General features: G+C 46.2%; 1 protein-coding gene across 2 annotated transcripts in view; it reads left to right on the top strand.

The window, feature by feature from the left end:
- Positions 1 to 27616, top strand: part of ARID1A (AT-rich interaction domain 1A) — a 69152-nt gene that overhangs the window by 25766 nt on the left and 15770 nt on the right. For both annotated transcript variants that reach the window (XM_080801135.1, XM_080801134.1), the window contains exons 2-6: positions 123 to 335; positions 1684 to 2136; positions 3377 to 3484; positions 26601 to 26841; positions 27125 to 27214. In XM_080801135.1, coding sequence (XP_080657261.1) covers positions 123 to 335; positions 1684 to 2136; positions 3377 to 3484; positions 26601 to 26841; positions 27125 to 27214 — 1105 coding nt within the window. The remainder of the gene's footprint in view (positions 1 to 122; positions 336 to 1683; positions 2137 to 3376; positions 3485 to 26600; positions 26842 to 27124; positions 27215 to 27616) is intronic.

Genomic DNA, 27616 nt, shown 5'->3' with positions numbered 1-27616 from the left:
CACTACTTTTTCACAGTAACTGTTTTCCTATGTGGCATACAGACCTGTACGCTTGGGTTTATGTTCATATTGGCCAGAGGCTATCAAAGCTTCAGGTTAATGAAATGCTTTTTATTTTGTAGCCATCCAGTCCAATGGATCAGATGGGCAAGATGAGACCTCAGCCATATGGCGGGACTAACCCATACTCGCAACAACAGGGACCTTCATCAGGACCGCAGCAAGGACATGGGTACCCAGGGCAGCCATATGGGTCCCAGACCCCGCAGCGGTACCCAATGGCCATGCAGGGCCGGGCGCAGAGTGCCATGGGCGGCCTCTCTTATGCACAGCAGGTAGATGGTGACTCCAGTTAACCTTAACCCTTGTTGCTGTCCATGATCTGGTCTGAGCTCTAGACTCAGAATGAGTCTTTGGCATCTAAACCCCTCAACAGGAGCATAGGCCAGTGGGCTCAGTTGTCTACAGTATGTGGCTTACAAGGCCAAGTTTGTGGGCATCATCCCACGTGTGCTCAAAGAAAAACTGTTTTCTGGCCATAGGCGGTTACTTGTGTTATCTGTGTCCTTTGACCTGGCTGGCCTGCTTGTACCCACTGAATAGTGATCTCCAAAGGATGTGGGGGGAAAAAGGCAGGGGCTGGGCACTTATCCACTGTAATCAGGAAAATCCTCTTGTGCCTTGTGCCCTGGGAATGGAAAAGGCCCTTTGTGTTTCCAAAGGCCTTCGACATATAGCTGTCTCATTCAAAATGAAAGATTAGGAGGGACTGGGAATAGAAGAAAAATGGAAGATTGAACGGTAGCGATGCTAACAGTGCTGTTACAAATGTTAAGATTTCCCTCGTCTCCTTTTGTCTGGCCATCTGCACCATTATCTATTGTCATTTTTTGTTTTGACAGCATTTCCTATCGTTTATATTTGAGTAATACTCATACTGAAAATGGTGATGGACAGAATATAAAACCTAACTTTACTTCTAAGACTTTAAAGCAAAGTAGCTCTTTAAATATGGAAAATAGGATAATGTCACTCTGGGGTTTGTTTGTTTGTCTTGGGGGATTGTTTGTTGTTTTTGTTTTTCCGGTGAGCAGATGGAGGAGAGATGGATGGGTATTACGGGGTTGGTTGTTTTTTTGTTTTTTTTTGTTTTGCCAGATATACCCCCAGTGCGTAGAATTGAGCCTGGTACAATCAAGCAAGTAGGCTCTTAGATATTTTTTGAATGAAGACTAAATGAAAAAGAGAACCAGAGTAGCTTAATGATTTGCACACTGTCTGGGCTATTAAACCCTGTGTTTTTAGTCGGCTGAGCCAGGCTGCTGCTGACCATTCGTTGTGGTGAGGATACAGATTCCTAGCACTTACAAAACAGTTTAGGCTGTGATAAAGAAGAGGTTCACTGGTGAAAACGGCTGCTCTCGAACTCTTAAAAGTTGCCCAGATAATAGTGTCAATTTTCTGTAGAGAAATGCAGTCCACTTGTAAACAAACCAACTAGTAACCCAGCTGGGCTGTCCTTCTGGCTCAGTTTAGAGAGGGATGGTAGGAAAAACCATGAGCCTTCTAAGTGGGAGGCTGGGCTTGCCTGCCTCCTATACCCATCCTCAGGCTGTAGTCGGATAGAATACCTTTCTTCATCCAGAAGAGTCTGTGCTAAAAGTATCCTTTCCTTTCCTACAGATTCCTCCTTATGGACAACAAGGCCCCAGTGGGTATGGTCAGCAGGGCCAGACTCCATATTACAACCAGCAAAGTCCTCACCCCCAGCAGCAGCAGCCACCCTACTCCCAGCAGCCACCGTCCCAGAACCCTCACGCCCAGCCTTCCTATCAGCAGCAGCAGCAATCTCAGCCACCACAGCTCCAGGCTTCTCAGCCTCCCTACTCCCAGCAGCCATCCCAGCCTCCACATCAGCAGTCCCCGACTCCATACCCCTCCCAGCAGTCCACCACCCAGCAGCACCCCCAGAGCCAGCCCCCTTACTCACAGCCGCAGGCACAGTCTCCCTACCAGCAGCAGCAACCTCAGCAGCCAGCCTCCTCGACGCTCTCCCAGCAGGCTGCGTACCCTCAGCCCCAGTCTCAGCAGTCGCAGCAAACTGCCTATTCCCAGCAGCGCTTCCCTCCACCACAGGTAAGGTGCCCCTGCCTCTCGCCCTTGCCTGCGTGTGACCACAGTCAGCTTGGGGCTTGGTGTCAGGAGAACTTTGCCGTACAAATTATTCTCTCATGTGCACTTAAAAACCAATTAAACTCTGGGTAAACATGTTAACTGGATTGATTGAACTAATAAAGGCATAACCTTCTTAACTGCATAAAAACCTGTGGCTCTTCTTACTGATGAAGAAATAGGACAATGGGAAGTTGCATAGACCGATAAGAAATTAAAGATAATGGGACTGGTTTTGTTTTTGTTTTTGTTTTTTTTATAAACTAGCATTCAGAACTGAGCATCCAAGTGAGTTTGGTTCTTTTTGAAAAGTTAACTTTGGGAGGCTGTACTGTACGTTCATTCCAGCTGCCGTTACATTCTGCCATTGCTCAGAATAGTTTGGACCCCTTCATTTGAAATTGCCATCAGAGCTGACATCACATTCTTAGAACATTCTTTAGAACAGTCTCAGTGGTGGCAAGTTTGATTTGTTGAAGGTGGATTTGATTTTAGGAAATAGCTAAAATTCCTTTGTAGCCATGTCTGTGAGCAAGGTAGGTGATAAAGCCTAAAAATAACAATTTGGTCTTTATTCTTTTAAGAGCAAAAAAGAGGAGATGTGACCAGATGACAGGTCCACTAAAGATTCTGTGCATTGATGGCAGTATTGGAATAAATATCTCATCCCAAGGCAGTTTCATTTTGAAGGAAGCAGTACTCGTTTTATTGTAGAGGTTCTAGCATGAGTTTTTTTTTTAATTAATTGGTTTCATTCCTTGATAGATTATAAAAAACCTTGTAGTTAGCTGTACTTCAGCGTTTAACCCCAAGGAATAGCTGTCTGTGCTGATAAATGGTCAGCAGTGCTGTTCAGAGTCTTAAATGCACTGTTGACGTTCTTTTTTTTTCTTCTAATTAAACCAACTTTATTTTTAAGTTTTTATTTTAATTCCAGTTAGTTAACGTACAGTATCATATTAGTTTCAAGTGTACAGTGTAGTGATTGAACCCTTCCATACGTCACCTGGTGCTCGTTGACCTTCCTGTCTTAAGAGCCACACCTTTTATTTTTTTTGCCTTCAGATAATATCATGGGTAGTTGGGCAGTTTCTTGGTCCCACCTGCCCTCTTTGATACACTCCTGTAGCCCTTTCACCATGAAGCAAGCTTGCCTGGTTTACCAATACCAGGCCTTCACAGCATTTTGTTTTTCTTATTTTAGGAGTTATCTCAAGATTCATTTGGGTCTCAGGCATCCTCAGCCCCCTCCAGTAAGGGAGGGCAAGAAGATATGAACCTGAGTCTTCAGTCAAGACCCTCAAGCTTGCCTGTGAGTATTCTTGCCAACTTCTAACAGATGATGGGGCAGAGAGGAAAGCAAAGAAAACTGGTTTCTGGTTGGATGTTTTGGTGGTATGACCTAAATAAACAATTAGCTATTCCTTGAATTCAGGTTGAAAATTCTAAGTAGGAATTTATGGACTGATCTTGTGGAATATCTGTTTTGGCTGGCTGCCTGGGGAATAGGTTTGATGATCTCTATTTAGAGTTTTCTTGTTCTGTGTTTTGTTTTATTTTTTTAAAATCTTGGGCCCTGAGGGATGAACCAGGTAAGGGACAGAGAAGATGAAGATATTGGAAGCACTGTTCACTCTCTGTCAAGAGGTTTCAGGGTTGTTTTGACCTTATTTTTGAGGGTTTAATTTTTAGGTTTTTGTCTTAGTAGTTAGCTAGGAAGTACGAGCTGGGGTGCATTCAGCTTGGATGGTCCCTTTGAGCATGGGCTGAGTAAAAGCAGTTTTTCTGGTTATTTTGTGTGAATAGGTGCTTTTGTCTAGTAGAGTGCTTGGTGCCCAGATGCTTGATTGCTGTTTATGGATGAACTGATTGTATCCTGAGAAAGGCAGTACAGTCTGCTAATGAAGAGCTTGGGCTCTAGAGCCAGAGCCCCTTGGTCTGCATTTTGACTCAGCCACTAACACTGTACCCTTGGGCAAGTCACTTAACCTTCTCCTGCCTTCATTTTTGCATCTGTAAAATGATCCTATCATGGAGTGGTTACTAACATGAGATAGGTTAAAGTAGAGTGCTCATGCATTGTGGGCACTCCCTGAATGTCAGAGATTCTCATTATCATCTCAGAGGACATAGGGACTCTACTTGATACGTGAGAGACTGCACCAACTAGTTAAAATAGACTGGTTCTGGAAACACTTACCCCTCGTCTTAGCTCTGGTACTATGTGCGGGCCAGTCACACAGGTTCTGAAAATTAATCTGCTGGGCACGGGAATAAAATGGGCTGCTCTAAAATCTAGTAAGACCATTGGTAGACAAACCGTCCATTACAAATCCTGCTTTGGTTAGTAAATAGAAATTCAGCCACACGTGTCTAGATAAAAAAAATGTCTTTAGAAATTTTGATTCTACTCTGATTTGAAGCCTAGCTCTTCATTTATTCTGACTTGGGAGAAAATGGTCTCTGGATCTTTAAGGAGTAAGTAGGAGGCAGGAACTCTTCATCACGAAGCCTCCCCTGGCTTCCCCTGAAGATCTCTGAGCCATAACCTGCGTGGGGCAAGGTCTCCGGATTCCCTCGGTACCCATTGTGCAGGCATCCGGGGCCACGGGCGTAGCCACTGTCACATGGGCCCCCTGAGACTGCGGACTTTCTCAATTGAGAAAGTGAGGATGAGGTGAGGATGTGTCTGGATAAGGGAATCCCTCTTTGTTCCCTTTTCATTAAGGACTGTTGCAGTCCTTTTCTGCATCCCAGACCTCACTGGAATGTGTTTTTTAACCTGATTCAGTCAGAAGTGTGTACCTACTCCCTCCTCATCTGTGGTCTGTAGCCGACCGAATCTGAGTGAGGTGCTACTGTGGCAAGAAACCGAATCAGTGGATTTTTGCCAGTACTTTAAGTCGCTCCCCGTCAGAAAGTTTTTGCTTGCTCCTGGTACTCTTCCAGCGGAACTGTGTCATTTTTCAGTCCTGAGAAGCCTAGCGTACAAGCAGGGTTGAGAGCCTTGTACCATCACATCCAGAGCTTCTGATTCGACCTGCCGAAGTGAGGGCACGGGCAGCTTCGTGGGCCCAGGGGAGGATTGTTCCTGGGCAGCCTATCACAAGGAGCCTTCCCAAGCTCAGGCTTCTCCTGTAGATTCATCCAAATGGGTCATTTGCTCTGTGGTAGAAGCTCTATGTGGGAGGTGAGTTGGCTGGGTTATTGGCATCTTGTTTGTTGAATTGCTTTTTATCCCTCTCCTATTTGGACTAAGAAACAAAAGGTGGTTATTCTTTGAAATTTTGGTTTGATGCCAGATTTGCCTAGCCAGGCTGGGAAACGGTCACATTTGAAGAAAGGAGAAGTCGGGATTCCCTAGAAGGGGCCCACTCTTTCCCGAAGCAGTTGTGTCAAGGGATCCTGAGGTTTGCCGCTGTGCTCCTTCTCTCAGCGGGTGTTTGTGAGGTGCCTCTTGGTGTTTGGCTCCGGAACGGAAGCTGGGCTCACTGGAGGGCAGCCTCTCCAGTTCTCCACGTCCTCCTCTTTGCTCATTCACCTTACCACATAGCCCTAAAGGCTTTATGATTGTGACCCTTGATGTAAAGACTCATTATGGTTTCTGATCCTGATTATTACAAAAATTAGATTTTGAGGAGTTTTTGCTCTGCTGTTAATGCCAAACCATTTAGCTGTTATTATCCTGATTATGTTGTCCCTCTGTTTAAAATCTCTCAATTGTTTTTCATTAATCTTAGAATAAAATCCAAAATCCTTAATATAAGGTAGGCTGCCCCCTGCTTCTGATTTAGGTCTGGAATGAGGCCTGAGACTTTGCATTTGTAACAAATTCCTTGATGCTGCTGATGCTGCTGATGCTGTAGGCCAGGGATGGCACTTTGAGAACCTGTACTTCATCCCGTTTTGCCCTTTACCTTGTTATTGACTTTGTCTCAGTTTTGTAAGGCTCCATGCTTTATTCTGCTTCCAGGCCTCTGCACAGACCCTTCCCTTTGCCTAAGACATATTTCCTCCTAACTCCTCTAGTCATATTTCAGGCTACATCTTCAAGATTATTTCTTCAGAAAACTCCTTCCTAATCAAATGTCAAAACTCAGCTTAAATAACTTCGATGATGCCCTCACTGACTTAAAGTCAGTTTTTATTTAAAAAACAAAAAAAACTGCAATATTTAAGATATATTAAAAGGTACAAAGAGGGGTGCCACCTGGGTGGCTCAGTGGGTTAAGCCTCTGCCTTCGGCTTGGGTTATAATCTCAGTGTCCTGGGATCGAGCCCTGCATCGGCTCTCTGCTCAGCGGGGAACCTGCTAACCCCTCTCTCTCTCTCTGCCTGCTTCTCTGTCTGCTTGTGATCTCTCTGTCAAATAAATATTTGAAAAATATTTGAAAAAATAAATATTTATTTATTTTTAAAAAAATTTAAAAAGTAAAAAGAATGATTCAGGGCCTGAGGACCCACCTTTAGAAATCAAACCTTGCGGGATGCCTGGGTGGCTGAGTCGTTAAGCATCTGCCTTCAGCTCAGATCATGATCTCAGGGTCCTGGGCTCGAGCCCCACATCGGGCTCCTTGCTCAGCAGGGAGCCTGCTTCTCCCTCTCCCACTCCCCCAGCTTGTGTTCCCTCTCTTGCTGTGTCTCTCTTTGTCAAATAAAGAAAAATAAAATATTAAAAAATCAAACCTTGCTAATATAGGTAAAAAAGCACCTTATATGGCCCTCTGGGATCACTTCCCCATCCTTATACCAGGAGAAACACTATCCTGTATCTGAGGTTTCTTTGCTTTACATCACCAGAGCAATTTGCTGATACTTCGACACTTGGGTCTCTGTCACTTGATGGTAAGCTTCTGAAGAGCAGGCACTGTGTTACTGGCCTGTGTGCCCCTAACATCTATCACATGATGCCCCAGACCAGTGGTTCTCTACCTTGGCTACGTGTTAGAATTATCTGGGGAGTGAATGATCTTTAAAAACCAGTGGCTGGGGTTCACAGAGTTCTGACTTGTTTGGGGTTGACAGCAGTTGACCAGCTGTCCCTGGTGATTCTGATTTGTAGCCCTTGTAGAGATCCACTAATCCAAACTGTGTCAGGTTCCTTTGCTAAAATAGGCTGTCTTAACACCCGTGTTTTTTTGTCAGTATTTATCTCAAGTGTAATTTCAATTACTTACTTGACACAAGCTCAGTGAGGGCTGACGGTCTCTGTCTTGCTCATGGCCATCATAGTCCCTGGCATAAAGTAGGCGCCAATTCTGGGAACGAATGAACCTGAACAATATGTATTACGTCGTTCATTCAGAAAGTGTACGTCTGACAGGGGACAGCTTGACCATATTGTAAGATTGTTGTTTTCACTGCGAGGGAAAGGCAAGTATCACAGCCTTTATGGGAAGGCCTAAACTCCATTTTAGAGGACAAATTAATTTATTTGTGCCTCCTGACAGTGGTTTTAGGAAGGAGTGAGGTTAGGGTTTGTCGTTTATCTTGTAAAATAGCTACTACTTCACCTTATGGTAAGAAGGTTTGTAAGGGATAGGTAAGCAAACCTCTAGGTGTTTCATTAAGTCTTTAATTTCCTTTAGTTTGGGGCAAAATCTTTAAGGGTCTCATCTGAAAATTAGTATCTGACTTTTGATTATAATCATTTCAGGGAATGACTTGGAGTTGCATCTTTAAAAGGTTCTGTTTAAATGATTCACTCAAGTGTATGTGGTTTCCCTAGAATAATGAATGCTTCCCAATTTTCTTCTTACTGGGGCACATTTGTAAATTTACATTATAGTCTGAAAGTATACTTGGGATAGAGTTTCCATTCAGTGGTGGAAAATAGATACAGGATTGAAAGCCCAGATCTGGAAAGGTTAACTAGATCAGTGCTTCTCCAAACTTCAGCATGCAGTGAGAATCATCTGGAGATTAATTAAAACACAGATTACTGACCTCTACCCAGAGAGATTCCAGTTCAGTAGGTGGGAGTAAGAATTTGCATTTCTAGCAAGCTCTTACATGGTGCTAAAGTTCCAGAAACCATATTTGAATAACAGTGGGTTTAGGTAGTAGTAGTCCTTTAACAAGGGAAGAAAAAAATCACAAGACTAGGGAGCCACAGTGGTAACTGAATAACAGTGGTGACTTAAACTGTAGTGTAACTCTTGGTGATCTGGAGGGAAGGCCGTGGCTTGAAAATGGTAGAAAGAAAAGAGACTTGGGCGAAACAAACTGCCTGCAGCCATGGCCCCAGTGCAGTCTGTTCCTGGGTAGGGCAGCCTTTGACTGCAGTACCACCCTGGGGGTTCTCTGTGTGGCACTCACTGGATTCCTTCCAGAAGTTGGTCACCAAATCACAGTCTACCTCAGAAATGGTTTTTGAATCTGGTTCCCCCTGTCCTACCCATTGCCCTTTTTTTTTTTTTTTTTTTTTTTAAAGGACCCTGTTACCTCCCACCTAGTGTCTTGCCCCTGGCTGTTTTATTCCTTTTCCTTCCAGGTCTGTCCTCACCATAATCACCAGAGTACTCATCTTAAAAAATCAAATCCAGGGGCACCTGGGTGACCCAGTCGGGTAAATGTCTGACTCTTGGTTTTGGGTCAGGTCATGATCTCAGGGATCTGGGATTGAGCCCTGCATCGTTGTCAGGTTCCCCACTCGGTGGGGAGTCTGCTTATCTCTCTCTCTCTCTCTTTCTCTAATTCTCAAATAAATAAATAGATCTTTAAAAAAAATTCTGGCGAGTGAACATTACTGCTTTAAAAACCTGGCTACCTGTTGCCTATGGGTTTAAGCCCAAGTGTGACACAAGTTCTTTTGTGATCTGGAGGATAAGGATATTTAAAAAAACAAAACAAAACTGGGGGTGGGGACACCTGGGTGGCTCAGTGGGTTAAAGCCTCTGCCTTTGGCTCAGGTCATGATCCCAGAGTCCTGGGATTGAGCCCCACATCGGGCTCTCTGCTCCATGGGGGAGCTCCACGGGGAGCTGCTTCCTTCTCTCTCTCTGCCTGTCTCTCTGCCTACTTGTGATCCCTGTCAAATAAATAAATAAAATATTTTTTAAAAAGTTTCCCATCCCTCCAGTGAAAGCTAGTACACTGTTTGCTGTGATAATCTATGGAAGGCAGACAGGCATTAGACAAGGGTTAGACTTTGATGATTTCTGAGGTAGCCTGTGATTTGAATATCACTTTGTTGCTTCCCTCAAGTATTCTTCTTTGTTTATATAGTAAAACAGAAGAATGTATGCCTGAATGTTACAATGGGTGCTTTCCTAGTTTGGGGAAGACAATGATCATTTATGTCTAAACAGTTGAGGAAAAACATGGCAGAAGTTTTAGAATGACCTAGATATGGACATACTTGGGTGGTTGGGAAGGAAAAGTATAGCCTGAGCAGAGGCCAGGTGGAGGTGAGGTATAGTATAGATGATACTGGGGGACTGGTCAGGATCAGGCTTCTAGAGGATAGGGAGTAGCAGGAGGGAAAGCTAGATTACAGGGGTTAGGGCCCTGGTGGGCCAAGTAAGCCATTTGAATTTGATCTTAGAGTCCTGCAGATAGGCTGTCCAGTAACATAAAATTAATGTTACAAAAAATAATCCATTCATGTATAATGTGGTTTGAAAAGGGGAGAGTCTGGAAGTGAGGGGAGAAGTTAAACTGTTGAAATAATTCTGGTGAGAGGTGTGGAATTGTGCCCCCTCTGTCCCGTTTGCATAGCCAGCTAATCCTGGTTCTGAGCTATGCAGGAAGGATTCTGTAGAACTGGGAGAAAACGGGTAGAAAAATGTAATGATCTTGAAGGGGGGTGGGGAGAAAGAGATCTCATTGACAGAAATAGAAAGGTTAATAGGAAAACTCATTTTGGGGAACAGCTAAGTTCCATGTAGTGGAATGTTTAAAAACAAATGCTTAGCGGCTAGTTGGAGACAGGAGACTGCACCTTGGGTTAAGAGCTGAGTCTGTGTCAAGTCAGCATAGAGCAGTCTGTGGAGTGATTCATCGTTAACCCGCGGAATGAAGGAGGCCTCCGAGGCCCTGGCTTATGGAGGGAGGAGCCAGTAGGAGTCCTGGACAGTGTCTGTGGTCACCAGGTAGGAGCGCCCAGCAGATAGCTGGTCAGCTTGGAGGAGGACCAGGAAGAGTTGTGTCTATTTATGGAAGCCCAGGGTAGGGGGGGGATGGTCCATATCACATTTATAGTTCAGAGAATATAAAGTTGGATTTGTCAGGAAGCCCATTATGGGGTTCCTTTTTACGTATGGAGAGGACCTGATGTCTGAGGGCTGGAGGAAAGGAAATGAACAAGGGAAAAGCATAAAGGTAAAGAGAATTCTCGAAAGGCATTGAAAGGAAGGGGCAGCTGAATCAGCCCGCATTCCTCTGCTTCATCTGAAGACCCGCATGTGTATAAGGCAGGTGGATTGAAGGGTGAAGATGCTGGCAGAGTATTAGGAGGGTATAAACAGACTTATCTTTCAGGAGTTGTGAAAGAAAGGAATCAAGGGCACTCACTGGGTTAGCTCACAAAGGACACTGTACCCTTGACTGGAAAAGTCTGAGAGGCTGCCGTTGAAGGGCTGGATCATACTTGTTTCTTCTAGTGAGGTAGGCGTGGAAGTTACTGATGCTGGGAATGAGGTGGAGAATAGGATTAGGATTTTTAATCTCTATTAAATTATATGTAGTTTTTTGTTTTTTTCTTTTAAATCACTTGCATTTCCAAGGCCATCTTTAGATTTCACTTAATAAAACTGTAGCTATTAGCACTCATGTTTTACTACTGTGGTGTTCTCATACCCAGAGAGCTTGGGTTACAGTGATCTGGAAAGAGGAAATGGGAGGAACTATGTTGTTCCTGTAGAATCCAAATCTTAAGAGGGCAGGAGTAAGGCCAGGAAGGGAGCTTACAGGTACCACCAGTCCTCCTAGAAGAGCGGGAATTCAAATGTACTGAGTAACCACTCCTTTTTTATATTAGAAGAAACTAAGGGTCAGAATCAGGATTTGAATCCAGCTCTCTATCTCTTGATATTTCAGATGAAATATTTCCATAGCATCCCACCCAGCAGAAGAAACACAATCTGATCCTCTATTCAAGTTTAGCCAAAAGCCTCAACCCCTTTGCTGTTTAATATTTACCAGACTTGTCCTGAAAGGATTTCCATTTCACTTTTGTTTTCTCAGGCCTCCTTGTCAGGGAGGCACAGATGAGTTGTGAAAAGGGCAGCTGTGGTACAGGGAAGGGTGGGAGAGGGATCATGTCCAAGTCGATAGGGCAGGTCTGCTAGAGGAACTAACCAACTAGGGAATCCCCTCAAAAAGTGGAAAGCTGACTAGAGTTTGGTTCCCCCTGAGTTGGACAGGAGCAAGTCCTATTCTGTGCCTTTCTTCTTAGAGCACAGTGTCCTGATTAAGGCTAATGCTGATCAGGTAAAGCCTTGTTACTGAAAAAATGTGGTCCATTATCTAGCAGCACAGACGTCACCTGGGAATTGTCTTAGAAATGCAGGTTCTGGGGCACCTGAGTGGCTCAGACTTGGGCATCTGCCTTGTGCTCAGGTCGTGATCCCAGAGTCCTGGGATCGAGCCCTGCGTCAATCTCCCTGCTTGGCAAGAAGCCTGCTTATCCCTCTCCCACTCCCCCTGTTTGTGTTCCCTCTCTCACTGTCTCTCTCTCTATTAAATAAATAAAATCTTTAAAAAAAAAAAAAACCAAAACACAGGTTTTCAGGTCCCACCCTGCTTCATTGAATCCAGCAGTGTTAACAAGATCCCCAGGTGATTCATTTGTCTAATGGTTTAGAAGCAAGGAGTTAGACCCTGAGAACGGAGAGTAAAATTTTCAGATGAATATCAAGCTGGGGACTTTGGAATACAATGAGTTTTACTGACTGTCTAGTAACATTTAAACACTCTGAGTGGGGGGCATAGGAGGGGGAGACCACCACCACTTGTTTTGTGGTGCTTTAGGGGGCCCTGGTTCCCCATGCCTGCAGCCCAGACCCCTTTGTGGGGCCACCTGCAGCTCCCAGCAGACCTGTGCAGCCTCATCTCCAGCCACTCTGGCGTGCCTCAAGCTCCTCACAGCGCCCAGTCCTTCCTGCCATTGTCTTCGTACTGAGATGTCTGCCCATCCACCTTCCCGCTCTGTTAATGTCCGGCAAAACTCCTGCTTCGGCTTCAAAACCCAGCTGAAATACTTTCTCTGGGACTCCCCCAGTTTCTTCCTGTTGGCCTGGCATCATGCGGACGCCTCTGCATGGGCATTGGGTCCACATCCAACACCTGGGCCAGGCAGCTGGCTACTCGGGAAACCTGTGCTGAGCAGTCCAGGTTCTTGCTGCCCACCTAAGCTTGGCGGCCTGCTTCTTGTTTAGGTTTACTGGGGGAAGTGACAGAAATCCTCTGAAGGCTTAAAAAATTGAAATGCTCGAAGGATTTAAACTTTACACTGTGTAGCCTTTTGTCACATTTCATGGTAAAAGGAAACAGGCCAACAGTTTTTGCCTAGGCTTTTTTGATGGCTTATTTTCAAGGGGCTAATAACAAAAATGCCACTGGCAATTTTGGTACTCAGAGAACCTGGGCCTTTCTGAGGTTGGTGACCTGTTTTCTTTATATCTGACTGTGTATCTGTGCTTGTTCCCCTTGAATTGTAGCCCAGGTGCTCTCAAAAAGTCTCAGAAAGGAAATCCCCACCCCCTCTGTCAGATCTGCCCAGACTGCTCAGAGCAGCGTGTGCTTTGTGCAAGTAGCCGTCCCTTCTCTCAAACGCTGGTTCTCCGGCTGGTTCTCGGGCAGGGCTGGCCAATCCGCTTCTCCATCTTAGTCACGCTGCCGGGCCCTGATACTGCCTGGTGCCTGCTGGAGCCTGTGCGGCTCGCCCCGCACTACTGTATGCTTGTTCCTGGGCCCATTTCCTGTTTCTATTCTAGTCACTGGTGGCTCAGCTCTGCTTCCTGCCTGTGTGTCTCACACAGATTCCTCTTGCTAGAACCTTTTGTTTTCTTCGGAACAACTTCAGTCTGAAAATGAACTGAGCCTCACTTCTGGTGTGATGGCCCCTGGGGTGAGTTTGCCCTTCTGAGGGCTGGCAGGAAGCACCTCCTTCCCACCAAGAAAACCATACCCCTTGGATTCGACTTTGTTCTTCAGGTTGTCCCCAGCCCTGCTACAGGAAGCCGGTGGCTCGTTGCTTAGACCAGAAATTGCTCTAAGAAGACGAGCTGGGATCTTTGACAGTTAAACCTGTCTTCACTCCCCAGCTGCGCGGGGTTGTCAGGACTGCTGCTTTATCACCTGGAGCTTATAAACGTGTTTCTCGCCGCTGCAGAAGATACTTGGTACCCCGTCTAGCCCAGACCTCCCAAAGTCTGGAGAACACTTACGCGGGGTTGAGCAGGTAGTGCTATCCTCAGCAGAGTAAAAGCTTGCAGAGAATATAGCGATGGAAAGAAAGCATGTGCTGACTCAGCCTTCTGTCCCGTGAGAGCAGCTCAGCAGCCCCCCACCCCCACTCTGGCGTTAGAGTGGGAGGGAGAAAGTACAGGGAGGTTGTAAAAAAGGGAAGAAGTAAAGGAGCTTGTTCTGGACAAATGTATTTTAAAGTTCTAAAACTCCTCCGTCTTGCCCGTTTTTCCCAAGAAGATGCTGTCTTGGCAGAGAATATGCCTTGTGAATAACTCTGTTCTCCTTTCTTCCTTCACAACTATTCTTTTGGGATCATCTGATAATCCCGCGTCAGATAAGAGTGGTTTCTACAGTGAACCGTAGGCCTAGGTATGTTGAATAGAGAGGGATTTAGTATAGGGATTTGGGCTTACAGAATTGCTGGAAAGATTGAGGGAGCATGCTCTAGGCTTGTCCTTCAGGAGCAGGACCTAAAACTAGTTTTCACTCACCCGGGAAACTCCTACCTTTAAACCACTATCATATTATATTAATTGCTCTACATCTGCTGTCAGGGATGCGTAAGCTAGAGTCAAGAAGGAGCAGCTGCTGCCACCAGAACCAGCACCCAGTTTACTGAAAGAGGAAGCCAGAATGCTGTTGCAGAAACAAGTGAAGGAGACAGAAATACGGTCTCTGCCATACTTTGATCTAATCTTGAGTTTGCTCCTAATTAGTAGAACCTGAATTATATCTAAACCCATTCACAAGGGATTTTGGGAAACATGGTTTTTAGCTTTTAAACCCCTACAATTAAGAAAAGAGTAGAATGGGGGCGCCTGGGGGGCTCAGTGGGTTAAAGCCTCTGCCTTCGGCTGGGGTCGTGATCCCAGAGTCCTGGGATCAAGCCCCGCATACGGCTCTCTGCTTAGCATGGAGCCTGTTTCCCTTCTCTCTCTCTGCCTGCCTTTCTGCCTACTTGTGATCTCTGTCTGTCAAATAAATAAATAAAATCTTAAAAAAAAAAAAAAAAAAGCCTCTGCCTTCAGCCCAGGTCATGATCTCAGGGTACTGGGATCGAGCCCCCACATTGGGCTCTCTGCTCAGCGGGGAGCCTTCTTCCCCCTCTTTCTCTGCCTGCCTCTCTGCCTACTTGTGATCTCTCTCCCTATCAAATAAATAAATAAAATCTTTAAAAAAAAATAAAAAGAGTAGAATGGAGACAGCATGAGCTGGTCCACAGAAAGTTCACTACACTAACACAAACATGACACCCCTTCCTCTTACTCCCTAACCTTACAGATGAGGAACCTAAGGCCCAGAAAGGGTAAAGGACTTGCCCAAGGTCATTCAGTAAATGAAAACATTCCATTTCTGGACTTCCAGTCCAGTGCTTTTACTATTAGGACCAACTCCTATAAAGGATCAGGGAAAAGCTCCTTTATGAGAAAGAAGAATGCCATACTCGCTTTGGAGAGGAGGAGGAGGTATATAGAGATGTGGGGCTGAGATTTTTAGGCAAAGGTAGTGATACTATAGTTTCTGGGTTTAGGTCTACTCTCCAGGAAGATGTAGGAAATACTTTGGAAGGAAGAAACCTCAAAAACCAGAATTTCCTGCAATTCCTGAGTCAGCATATGGATGAACTCCGTTGCCTTGGTGATCATGGCTTTCTTCCACCCCCCCACCCCACTTCCCTTTCTCTCCTATTGGTGCCTTTTTTTTTCTTTTCTTTTTAAGATTTTATTTATTTGAGAGAGAGCGAGCGAGCAGGAGAAGAGGGGAGGGAGAAGCTGACTCCTCGATGAGCAGGGAGTCCGATGTGCAACTCAATCCCAGGGACCCGGGGATCACGACCTGAGCTGAAGGCAGACACTTAACCAACCAAGCCACCCAGGAGCACCCCATTGGTGCTTTAAAACCTTCTGCAGAGCTCTTTGGGAGATTACCTCAGTGAAGTGCATGCCCCAGCTTCTGCCATTGTCCTTCTCCAAAAAGACCCAACAAAATCAAAAAACGGGGCCTCCCAGATGTGTGATTGCCAAGCTGTGTCTCATCTGTCCTGAGGGCTAAAGGGGTGTTTGGGCTTTTTGAACAAGAAATAAACCACGCCCTCCTACATATGCTGTCCTTCAGAACCACTAGGGCCCGCCTGCACCAGAGCGAGAAACTGTTCCACCAAACTGGGTGCAGAGGGGAGGACCTCGGGGTATGGAGCTTTGTTAACATACCTGATAAATTAAGCATAGAGCTAGTTCTGTTGTCTTTTTTCCATGTTTTTAAGATATTTGGCATTCAGTCTTTGGGGACTTGGGCTTGTTCTCTTGCGGCATCCACTTCCACAGCCCGAAGCTCTTCCATCTTCCCCACTTGGTGTCAGCACGGAATTGGCTGGTATTGTGACATAGTCTCTGATTGCCATTGGGCGGAGCTCACCTTCAATCGCCTAGCTTGCTTCCCATTTGACCTTTCCCAAGGAAGCTAAGAAGCCATGCCTTGTTGAAAGTGGAAACTAAGAGTTGAAGGCTCAAGCTGAAAGTCGGCAAACCTGTCCCTTTAAGGCCAGCTTTGATGTGGGAGGAATATTAAATATTGTTTACGGAGATAAGAGAAGGTAATTTCCTGACATTCGGGGGAAGGTAGGAGAAAAATCAAGTTCCAAATAAACTGAATCAATCAGTATTCAGAGGAACTATTATCAAGAATATTTGGTCATTTTCCCCTCATCTGCTTTTAGAACTTTACTGTGTCTTTCCCTATGTTCAGAGTTGTTCTTCTGGTTTTAAGGCCTTTGGGGTTGATGGTTGTCTGTTCTGGCTTAAGATGCTATTTAGTCTCTACTCTCAGATTTGTTTGTTGCATACCTTCCCCCAAACCTTTGGATTTTATCTAGACCAGTAGGTCGTGGTAGGGAGGACCACTGGCAAATACATATTTAGGGATTTAAATACCAAACCCAGAAGGCCATTGAGCTCCCTGGACCTTGGTCTAAGCTGTGCTCAGCACAGTGCCAACCTTGCCTTCACTAGTTACGCACGTCATATCCTTGCTTGCTTTCTGGTTGCTGAGGGGCAGCTAGGTGAGGTGGAAGCCTGAGGCCACACATTCCCTCTCCCTTACACTTCTCGTATCTAGAACTCTGCCTTCTTTTCTGTGTTTCTTTCCTCTTCCCTTTCCTCGACCCCTCCCCTTGCCTTCCTCGATCAAGTTCTAGGATTTCAGCTGATGATCTTGATGGAACAAGGTCTATGTGGTTGACTTTCCTAACAGGAAATGCTTAACTTGGGGAAAGTAGGGAGTTCCTAACTTCTTTGCTTTCTCAAGCTTTACAGTGCTTGTTTCCTGCTGGGATTAGAACAGCCCCTTTCCATAAATATGCACTGTTCTTGACTGCTCTAACTCAGGCCCAGCTCTGACCCAGTTTCAGGGTTTTTTTTGTTTTTTTTTTTTGGTTGTTTTTTTTTCCCCCCCAGATTTGAGTTAGCTAGTGACCTTTAAAACACTGTACGTTTTTGGCCAAGAGGTGGTTTCTGACTAGATAAGACATTCTCTCCTGACCCAAGTGAGAAGCCTTTGCAGAGGAGGGGGTGTGTGTCCAAGGCTGGTCAGATCGGTAACATGGTATTTTACAGGCCTGGTGGGGACTGTGACAAAATTGGAAAACAAGGTTTCAACTGATTGCTACACTGTGGGGAGTTCTAGGATCTATTTTTTTCAGGAGTTGGGAAACTGGGAGTTTTTAATGTAAAATCTCGGAATTCGTAGAAGGATCTGTATGAGAGTGTTGTTCCAAGGGTTAAAAGGTTCTCTGGCACCTGTGGGTCTGTCCCTGCAGCTTCGTGTGGACTGCACATGTAGCTTTGGCTCCCTCGGAGCTGGTATTTAGGATTTTCTGAGGTTGGAGGCCAGCTGTGGCCAGAGACATCTACCCATTGCCAACTCTGCTTGTGTTTGGTGTTTGTTTTATTGGTTTGGGGAGGGGGAAGTGCAGGGGAGATGTTGAGCAGAAGCACTCAATGTGATTAAACCTCTAGCTGAGCAGATCTGTGGGAGCAGAATATCGACCCCTGGAAAATCAATGGCTGCCGCAGTGGCCAAGCTGCTGTGTGCAGGGGCTCCCACCGCAGGAGTGCAGGCAGCCCCACAGTCTTTCTTCTCCCCTTTCTCACCTCAGAAACGCCCTCGGCCCCCACCCAAAGGGGCAGACCTACCTCCAGAGATTTTGCTGAGGTGGATTAGAACAGCGGGTTCTTGTATTTTTGTAATTAGATTGAAATTTCTCCAGTGACACAGAGCCCCGCCTCCTGACAGCCTCCTTTCCAGACATTCCTTCCCCGCACTGCAGTTCAATCAGCTGCTCTTACCCAAGTGGCCAGGGCCTACTCGGGCTTGTACCTGACAGTTTTAGACAGGAGAGTTCATTCCCTTGATGTCAGCACCCAAGAATCCCTCCCTCCATGTGGAGGTCTAGAGCTCAGGTATGGGATTATGGTGGGGGGATCAAGGTTAAAGGAAAAAGAGAAGACTGATAGAGATTGGGTCTACAGAGGATGCTTTTGAGTAGATTATTCATTGAATAACTTCTCAAACAGGTTGTCTTTTGTGTGCCTGGCATTTTTCTGGTCTCTAGTAACATAGGAGGACCTAGCCTGGTCCTGCTGTGGTCTCACAGGCATATTCAGCACAGTGCCATCAGTCCTGCAACAGTGGATCCAGGAGGAGCCCCTTGGAGGGACTCTGAGCATCACCCCTGGGTGAGGGGTGAAGGGCCAGGAAGATTGTGCTGACCGTGGAGGCTTTGTCTTGTCTCCAAGGCAAAAGTGATTTTAGTCTTACAGCACCTGTAGCTTGACTTCAAGTAGTTGGCCTTCCCATCCAGTTCTCTTCAGTGACTGGGAAATGGGCCACACTTCTGTGTTAGAGGAGAGTTCTGGTGCCTCCCCTTACCCCCACACCTGGTGGATCACAGCTATGGACAGGGCGTTGAAGCTTGTTTGGGGAATGGGCCCTCTAAACAAGGCCTAATTTTCCTGCAGTTGGGAAGGGTGACAGCGGGGCTGGGTGAGGATTTGAAATTGCCTGAGATGAGGCCATCTAGAGGCCACGGATGTTTTGACTTCTCTCTCTGGGCCACACCCCTGTGCCCGATAATAGGGGTAGAGCACATTCAGTAGGAATACCAGCAGATAACAACCTACATGGGACTTAGCTTCCTGAGGGTCTCCCTAGATTCTAAGTCACTCCCCGCTTCCCCCTACTCCATGTACATTAAGTACCTTTCTAAGGGCCCAGAGGTGAGAAAATGTACTAAACCATTTAGTGTAGCAAGTGAAAGGGCTGATTTGAAATAAACCATGAAAGAAGGGTTAGAAAGGAAGAACGATTTGATAGGAAAAGTGACTAGGCAAGAGGGGAGTATGTAGCATTGTAGTCTAGTAGAGTTAAATTATCTAGTTCTGGTCTTTATTTCTGTAGAGGAGCCAAGCAAGGCCTAGTGAGGTTAACTTGTTAGAGCCATGGCTGTAGTCACTCAGTATGTCCAGACACAGGTTGTGGCCAGACTTCGGAGCACAGCACCTCGCTTCTGATAGCGGCAAGCTTCCACCTTACAGTAGGAACGCAAGCTCTGGAATCAGAGGAACGTGGGTTTGAACTCGAGTTCTTCTGTGTAACAGCTCTGTGTCCTCAGGCGCCACCATTTAACTTCTGAGCTCTTGCTTTGGTAAAACAAGGAAGAGACCTGCATCTAGAAGATGGTTGTAAGAATTAAATGTGAGCCAGCCATGTACCTGAGGGCTAAGCACATGAGAGTGACACATTTGTGTTCCGCTCTGCTTCCCTTCAAGAGGGAGACACGAAGAGACTTCCTTTATTCCTCTTTCCAGCATCCTTTGGATTTAGAGATTTGGTCTCCCTGAGTTTTATTTATGAATTCTGATGTGTAGATTTCGGGGATTTCCTCTTGGAGGTGGGCCCCTGAAAAGCATTCTGGAGACCAGAAGAGTTCTACCTTTCTTTACTGTGCATCCCCCATCAGGCAGCCAGAAGGTACCAGGAAGAAGTGACCCATTAATCCCCCCAAAATAATAGCCTATTGTTGAAAAGGAGAAGAGGGAGTATGGTATTATGTTTTGGGAAACTTGGGGTAGGAGTTAAGAAATCAAGTTCTCTTAGTCTTTCTTTCCCAGAGCAGTTTCTGCTGTTCCACACAGTGGGTGTAGTTCAAGCAGGAGATGTTTGGTCCTAAGCTAGAAAGATGGTGCCAGCTTCTGTGTCTTTCCTTTCCCCTTCTCAACCACCTGCTTAGCCCCTGACTCGAAAGTACTACCAGTAGTAGGAGGCAGCCTATTCTGTGTATTAATTCGTTCTTGCCATTTCACCAGCACCAGCTAGCCCGCTCCCTGGACAGAGATGGCAGCTCACCTCTCGGGCCGTGACCGCTCATCAGAGTTCTGTAACTCTGGAGTCCCTGCCAGTCTGGGCGGGGGTCAGGTTACCCTTTCTTCCATTTAGCAAAGACTAAGGGAAAGAGAACCTACGAATGGAGCTTTATTGTACTGAATATTTCTTAGAAGTGTTTGGTAGAGGTAGCCTCGTCTCCCCTGACACTTGACAAATAAGTTGCTTAACGAAGTCTCTATGAAAAACCAGGTCTCCCCAAAATTTACTTGCCTTGTGTTTGCCGTACTCCTTTTTCCTTGAAGTTTCTCCCCTTTCCAGACAGAAGTGCTGTCTGCCTTTCTTCAAGGGTCAGGTTTCCCAACCTTTTCTGTGTTCTTCAGGATTTCCTCCCACTCCCCTGCATGGGAGCAGCCTCCTGCTGCGGCCATGGATCTGTTAGGTGCGTGGCTGGAGAGCACCTGAGAAGTGCCAGGGCAGATGCAGATTGGTCATCTCAGGCTGTGCCTTGGGGCTTCTTTCATTCTAGGAAAAGTCATTTAAATGAGTATGGCTGAATTGCAAGGTTCCCAACACACACACACACACACACACACACACACCCTGTAAGTATACATGTAGGGAGGCGCCTGGGTGGGTCAGTGGGTTGAGCCTCTGCCTTCCGCTTGGGTCGTGGTCTGGAGTCCTGGGATCAAGCCCCGCATCAGGCAGTCTGCTGAGGGGGGAACCTGCTTCCCCCTCTCTCTGCCTGCCTCTCTGCCTACTTGTGATCTCTCTCTCTGTGTCAAATAAATAAATAAATAATCTTAAAAAAAAAAAAAAGTATGTATGTAGGATTTACCTGGTTCTCTTGGTGGGTGGTTTCCCCGCCAGTAGTCAGCACAACTTGGCAGAAGCTCTTCTCAACTGAAAGAGGACGAGAACTCCATCTGGGGGTTAACAAAATCTCCATTTCTCGAGGACTCATCCAAATTTACGAGAAAACCCTGAGTTGAGCATTTTCATGAGCCTGTTCTTTAGAACTGCCTGTTGATGTTATTTAATCTGCTCGGCAGAATGAACTGATGTCATCCTCAGGCTCTGTCAGGAGACTGTTTAAACCCCCTTCCTCTAACCCTGATCTGGTATCTTCCTGCTTGAAAATGTACTTCATGAGGCAGCCAATTCATGTTAGAACTTGCAGCCCTTCCTGTGAGAGCACTAGCAGGCCTCCCCCAACCTCCCTCCCCCCAACGAGGTATGGACTGTGTGATTTCAGGCATGGTTTTGTTGTGGTGTGAAAAGAAGGTGTTAGCTGCCGAGTTCTGTTTGTCAGCAGAGCCTGACAAACCCATGCTGGCACTTGCTGGGGCTGGGCAACCAATCACAGCTGGAACGGTTATCGTCATGGAGTCCCTATGGGCTTCCTCTATCAGGTCACATCCCAAAATAACATTGGGCAGTATTTCAAGTGAAGAAACGAAGGCTTTCGGGGCTGTAGCCAGCCTGGAGTGTGAGATTCTGTGTGAAATAGTTGGACGTGCTCCAGCGCTTTTGATCTGCATGGTAGATGAGCAATAAAATGCATGAAACACGTTGGAAACACGTGAGGAAATTCTCCCTGGCCCTGCTGCTTCCTTGGAGCTGGCAGGGCACTGAGTGGGCTGATCCTCACCTCCCGTCTCTCAGCAGGATTATGCTTGGAAGAGAGCAAACCTGGGAAAAGAGATCTTTCCTCTTAAGGGGCATTGCTACAGTTCTTTCAATAGACCTCCTGGAAGATACCTGTTAGGTGGGCCTTTTAGGAAGAACCAAGACACCCTGAGTTTTGAAATGCAAAAGTAGCCCCTGCCAGGGAGAGTAGGGGCTTGGGCTGATTGAACTTTGTGTGATAGGTTTGTTGTGGAAGGTCAGACTTGTTCAGCACACTGAGGTCTGACTCAACAACCAGACATCCGGCTTTTTGTGGAATAAAAGACCTGAAAAACTGGCTTTTTGTGGGGTAGAAAGCAGAGGTGTGTCCCATGTAATAAAAGGACATGGAGTTCAGAGCAGTGTCTGTTCGGGTAGATAGAGGGGAGACACTTATTTTGGAGTCTTCCTCCCCACCAGGCCCTGCCATTTCCCAATGAAGACGTTTACTGTGATTAAGCTACTGGGACTGATCGATATGTCTTACATCTTACACTGCTTATGTGTTGTCATATCTCTCATTCCAGGCTGTTAACTGCTGGTACTGCATATTCCATATGGCCCCAACCATATGGTGCCAGTGGAGTTTCATGCATATGGCCCAGGGTTACCACAAACTCAGATTTGTCCAGTCCCCCTATTGTGTAACTGAGAAAACCAGGCCCAGTTTGTTGCCAGCTTGTCCAAGGCCATAACTGATAAGTACCAAGAACCAGGCCTTGGTCTCCTAACTCAAAGGTGTGATTTTTTTTTTTTTTTTTAGTCCAGATAGTATCACAGCATAGTGGAGAGAGAACATAGGCTTTGGGGTTCAGCAGACCTGGGTTCAAAATCTAGTTTCTGGGGACGCCTGGGTGGCTCAGTTGGTTAAGCAGCTGCCTTCGGCTCAGGTCATGATCCCGGCGTCCTGGGATCGAGTCCCACATCGGGCTCCTTGCTCGGCAGGGAGCCTGCTTCTCCCTCTGCCTGCCACTCTGTCTGCTTGTGCTCACTCTCGCTCCTCTCTCTCTCTCTCTCTGACAAATAAATAAATAAATCTTTAAAAAAAAAAAAAAATCTAGTTTCTGATGCTCACTTGTTGGATGACTTGGGCGTGTAACCCAGTCCCTCTGAGCATCAGCGTGCGCATCTTGAGCATGTCAATGGTAGTAGTACCTGCTTCCAAGAATAGTAGAAAATTAAGGAACTCCATAAAGTGCCTGGCACATTATACTTGCTCAAATGGTAAATGGCAAATGATTTGTCCCTGTCCCTATGCTAACATTCTGGTTCTTAAAAAAAACAAAAAACAAAAAAACACAGATGCCTGGGTGGCTCAGTCGGTTAAGTGACTGACTTTGGCTCAGGTCATGATCTCAGGGTCCTGGGCTCGAGTCCCACATCAGGCTCCTTGCTCAGTGGGGAGCCTGCTTCTCCCTGTCCCTCTGCCCCTCCCCCCTGCTTGTGTTCTCTCTAGTTCTTTCTAGCTCTCTCCCCACCAATAAATAAATAAAATCTCTCTCTCTTTTTTTAAGATTTCATTTATTTATTTATTTGACAGACAGATTAACAGCGAGGGAGGAAGAAGTAGGCTTTCTGCCCACCAGGAAGCCTGATGTGGGGCTCATCCCAGGACCCCAGGATCATGACCTGAGCCAAAGGCAGATGCTTAACAACTGAGCCACCCAGGCACCCCAATAAAAAAAAAATCTTAAAAAAAAAAAAAAACCAACTTTTAAATCAACTACCCTCATGCTGACCAGTTGCCATCTGCTGAAAATGACAGTTTGAGAGATTGGCCTCAAACCAACCAAATCAGAGAGATAAGAAGATTAACGCTGCTTCCTTCCCCACTATTACTCTGTGCCCAGGCATCCCTGCCCACGTGGGGCTGCTGTTGACAGTGGTTTATTTAACACTTTTTCTCCAAGGAGCTCAGGGCACTTTACCAAAACTGACAGCGCTCCTCAGAGTACCTCTGTGAGGGAGGCCACCGCGCTGCTGCCGCAGAGACCCCCAGGGTCCTGAGAGCCCAGTCCCAGCGGCCACCAGTGTTTTCTTCATGCTCCTGGGATCTCTCAGCTGGACTAGCACATTCACTTGTGGATCTGTGGAGAATCTGGTTTTTAACAGAAGTGTGGCTGAAGGAGCCGTCCATAGGCCCTGTCCCGACCCATAGCAGTGCTTGGTGGACTGTTGGGTACGCCCCATCCCGCCCTCTTCAGTTCCTTGGAAGATTTCCAAGGGTGTATACCAAGTTGAACAGAGGGGAACTTTGGCTTTACCTATACTGTCTGAACTGTTTTTGCCATGAGAATATTCCTATTTTGTTTAATTAGAAACAGAAATATTCAGGGGTGCCTGGGTGGCTCAGTTGATCATCTGACTCTTGGTTTTGCCTCAGGTCTGATCTCAGCGTCCTGGGATTGAGTCCTGCATGAGGCTCTGCCCTCCACGGCAAGTCTGCTTGAGGATTCTCTTTCCCCCTCCCTCGCCCCCCACCCCCCACACTTACATGTGCAAGGAGGGGCCTGCTCGTGTTCTCTCTCTCTCTCCCCCCTCCCTCTCTCCCTCCCTCCCTCATAAATAAATAAATAAATAAAAACAAAGGTGTTCAAAACACTTAATTTTCCAAAGCCATTTGAATAGGGCCAAGTTCTTATGGATGGATCTTTGATTCCTATTCTGCTTCAAAACACACTGATTGGGGCACCTGGGTGGCTCAGTGGGTTAAAGCCTCTGCCTTCAGCTCGGGTCATGATCCCAGGGTCCTGGGATCGAGTCCCGCATCAGGCTCTCTGCTCAGCAGGGAACCTGCTTCCTCCTCTGCCTGCTTCTCTGCCTGCTTGTGATCTCTGTCTGTCAAATAAATAAATAAAATCTTTAAAAACAAAAACAAACAAAAAAACACACACTGATTTCTTTTCTCTGTAAGCAAGTCGTTCATATCACCAGGAGCTGGCAGACCAGGAAGGAATGAGTACTGAGGGAAGGAATGCTGAGGGAACCTACTGGTCCCTGAACGAGAGCATTGAGCTATGGTTTCTGTTACTGATCCGGGCCTAACAAGTGGCTTTCAAGCTATACACCACTGGCTTCTCTTGTCTTCTTGCTGCCTCTTTGAGTTTATTCTCCTTGTATCAGAAGCCAGATGTCCCTGGTATAGCTTAGCCCTCCACATGAGTGTGGAATCCTCCCTCCTCGGGATGAACCCAGGGCTTCTTAGAGCTCCAGGTACTTCAGTCCTTTGCAAGGAAAGACACCCTCTGGTGTTACCTACAGGACGGCCTTCTTGTCCATGCTGGGACTAATTCTCTCTGAGTATTTAAAGCATGCTATGGTGTGCTAGGTCTGCTTCTTTTAGGAAAGCTAGCATTTTCTGACTTCTGAGCTAATACTGGAGACCTGGACACAGGCACAAATGCATACTTACCTGCCTGCCTTGCCTTCAGGGCAAGTTTTATTCCCATAGAACTCAACAGAAATGTTCCCAGTTTAGTGAAGTAACCACATGGTTTGCAGGAAGTCCAACCAACCTGATACCAACCTGATACATGGGGGGAGAGCCCAAGAGATACCCTCTGGCCTTCAGTGTTATTGTCAGACTCCAGGGTGAGTGTCATCTTGAACTAATCTTTTTAGGGTGAGCTTGTTGTAGGAATAAGAATGGACTTAACTCAGGCCTTTTCGGATCTCCTTTCTCTTCAGGTGTAGTTCTTTGAGAACTTTTTAAACTATTTCATCATTAGGGTTTCCCAGATCTGAGCGCCTACCCAAAGCTCTCATCCTTTGTTCAGCTTACAGTAGTTCCCAGCCTGAAGTTAATGTGTGGTGTTGAACCAGTGATATTGCTAGAGAATGAGGTTGGGGCTGGGTGTGCATTTCCTGTGGTGAACATTTCTCATATTGAGCTCCTGGTTGCTAATCTTGGGAGTTTACTGACCTAGAGTGAACTCTTTACTGATGAATTCAAGGTAAGCAAAGCCTCCCAATAAACATCAAGTTCTCACTGAAAAAGCTGGGAGGAAAACTGATTTGTTCAGTTGTAAACATTTGTTCATCCCTGTTGTGGGCCAGTTGTTAGGAATATAGTTCCAAATCTCCTTGGCAGTTAAGGAATTGTCTTTCCTATACAATATATCCCTTTCCCACGTCCTACCCTTTATGTTTACTATGTGGTAACTTGGAGCAAGTGTGTCCTTGGTAAATGTAGGTTTTAAGAATCTGATGGAGAGGGGATCCATGAACATTGCCCAAACTTGTTTAACATTCTCCTATAGCTAGCTCCTGGTGCCATCCTGGTAGTATTTTGTTAAGTTTCCCTATCGGAAAGAACTAAAGCCTTACTGAAAGAGCAGCTTTCTTACGACTATAGAAGTTGGGGACAAGAAAGAAGATCAAAGTGCTGGATGATCTGCTCTGGTAGATAGACCATGGGTCAGCAAACTACATCTTATGGGCCAGTTACTTGTTTCGTTTTTAAATTTTTTTTAAAGATTTTATTTATTTGACACAGAGAGATCACAAGTAGGCAGAGAGGCAGGCAGAGAGAGAGGGGGAAGCAGGCTCCCTGCTAAGCAGAGAGCCCCATGTGGGGCTCGATCTCAGGACCCTGAGATCATGACCTGAGCCGAAGGCAGAGGCTTAACCCACTGAGCCACCAAGCCACCCCTAGTTACTTGTTTTTATAAATAAGGTTTTATTAGAACACAGTCCACGAATTTTTTGATGTATTATCTGTGACTGCTTTTGCACTATGGTGGCAGAGTTGAATAGTTGTGACAAAGACTAAAGGCTCAGTCTCTAAGATATTTTCTATCTGACTCTGAATAGTTTGCCATCTGTAAGCTTTAGTATCATGACTATATAACTTGTGCAGTGTGTTTGCTCTTGGTTGTCTAGGGAAAATATTAATTGTGTAGTACAACTGTTGAAAGGAGAGTCTTTCTGCCTAACATTGCTAATCCATATCCTTGTGTGTGTTTCAGGATCTGTCTGGTTCAATAGACGATCTCCCCATGGGGACAGAAGGAGCTCTGAGCCCTGGAGTGAGCACATCAGGGATTTCCAGCAGCCAAGGAGAGCAGAGTAATCCAGCTCAGTCTCCTTTCTCTCCTCATACCTCCCCTCACCTGCCTGGCATCCGAGGCCCCTCCCCATCCCCTGTTGGCTCTCCCGCCAGTGTTGCTCAGTCTCGCTCAGGACCACTCTCGCCTGCTGCAGTGCCAGGTACCTTCAAGTGCTGGACTTCCGGGAGAGGGTAAAGGGACTGGCCCCCAGTGATAGCAGGGCCCCAGCCTTCCCCTGCCACAAAGAGCATCTCTGGTTCATGTCTGCGAAGTTTCCCTTCAGCATTCGAAGAAGAGAGTTGGGACCCCCTTGGTGGGGTCCCTCTGTGTATGTGGTATTGGGAGATTTAGCCTCTCCAGGAGCCATTTTCAGCTCTGAAATGACCTCCTAGCTAGAATTTCCAGGCTTAGCCATGATTGGCTTCTTTCTGTGTTTGGAGCAGGCAACCAGATGCCACCTCGGCCACCCAGTGGCCAGTCGGACAGCATAATGCATCCTTCCATGAACCAATCGAGCATTGCCCAAGATCGAGGTAAGACCCTGGGCTTTCAGGGAGGTGCGGAAGTTTAAGGGAGCTATTTGGTTATCCTGTGCAATAGTTTTTGGAGGACTGTCTGACAAGGAAGCTTAGGACAGTCCCAGCAGTGAAATGTGAAGTTAGAATGGGCTTGAGCCTGCTGGTGGCTCCAGTATTGTGTTACCCCCAGTCTTGTTTTTCATTGTTTGTGTTCTGTTGAATTCCTCCCTACACGGCATCTAATTTGGTCAGCAAATACTGAAGACTCGACATCAAATCTTCACTCTTTAAATGCTGTCCCATTTTGTTGTCAGTGCTGTTTGTCTTTCAGACCCGCATTTAGTAGAAACAGTTGCCATGCCCTGGTTAATGGCTATGTCACTTTGGAGGGTGCCTAAAAGAGCACATAATTATATA

The sequence above is a fragment of the Martes martes genome (assembly GCF_963455335.1).
Source record: "Martes martes genome assembly, chromosome: 4".
Taxonomy (NCBI): domain Eukaryota; kingdom Metazoa; phylum Chordata; class Mammalia; order Carnivora; family Mustelidae; genus Martes; species Martes martes.
The sequence above is the reverse complement of the archived record's forward strand: the minus strand, read 5'-3'. Positions and strand labels throughout refer to the sequence as shown.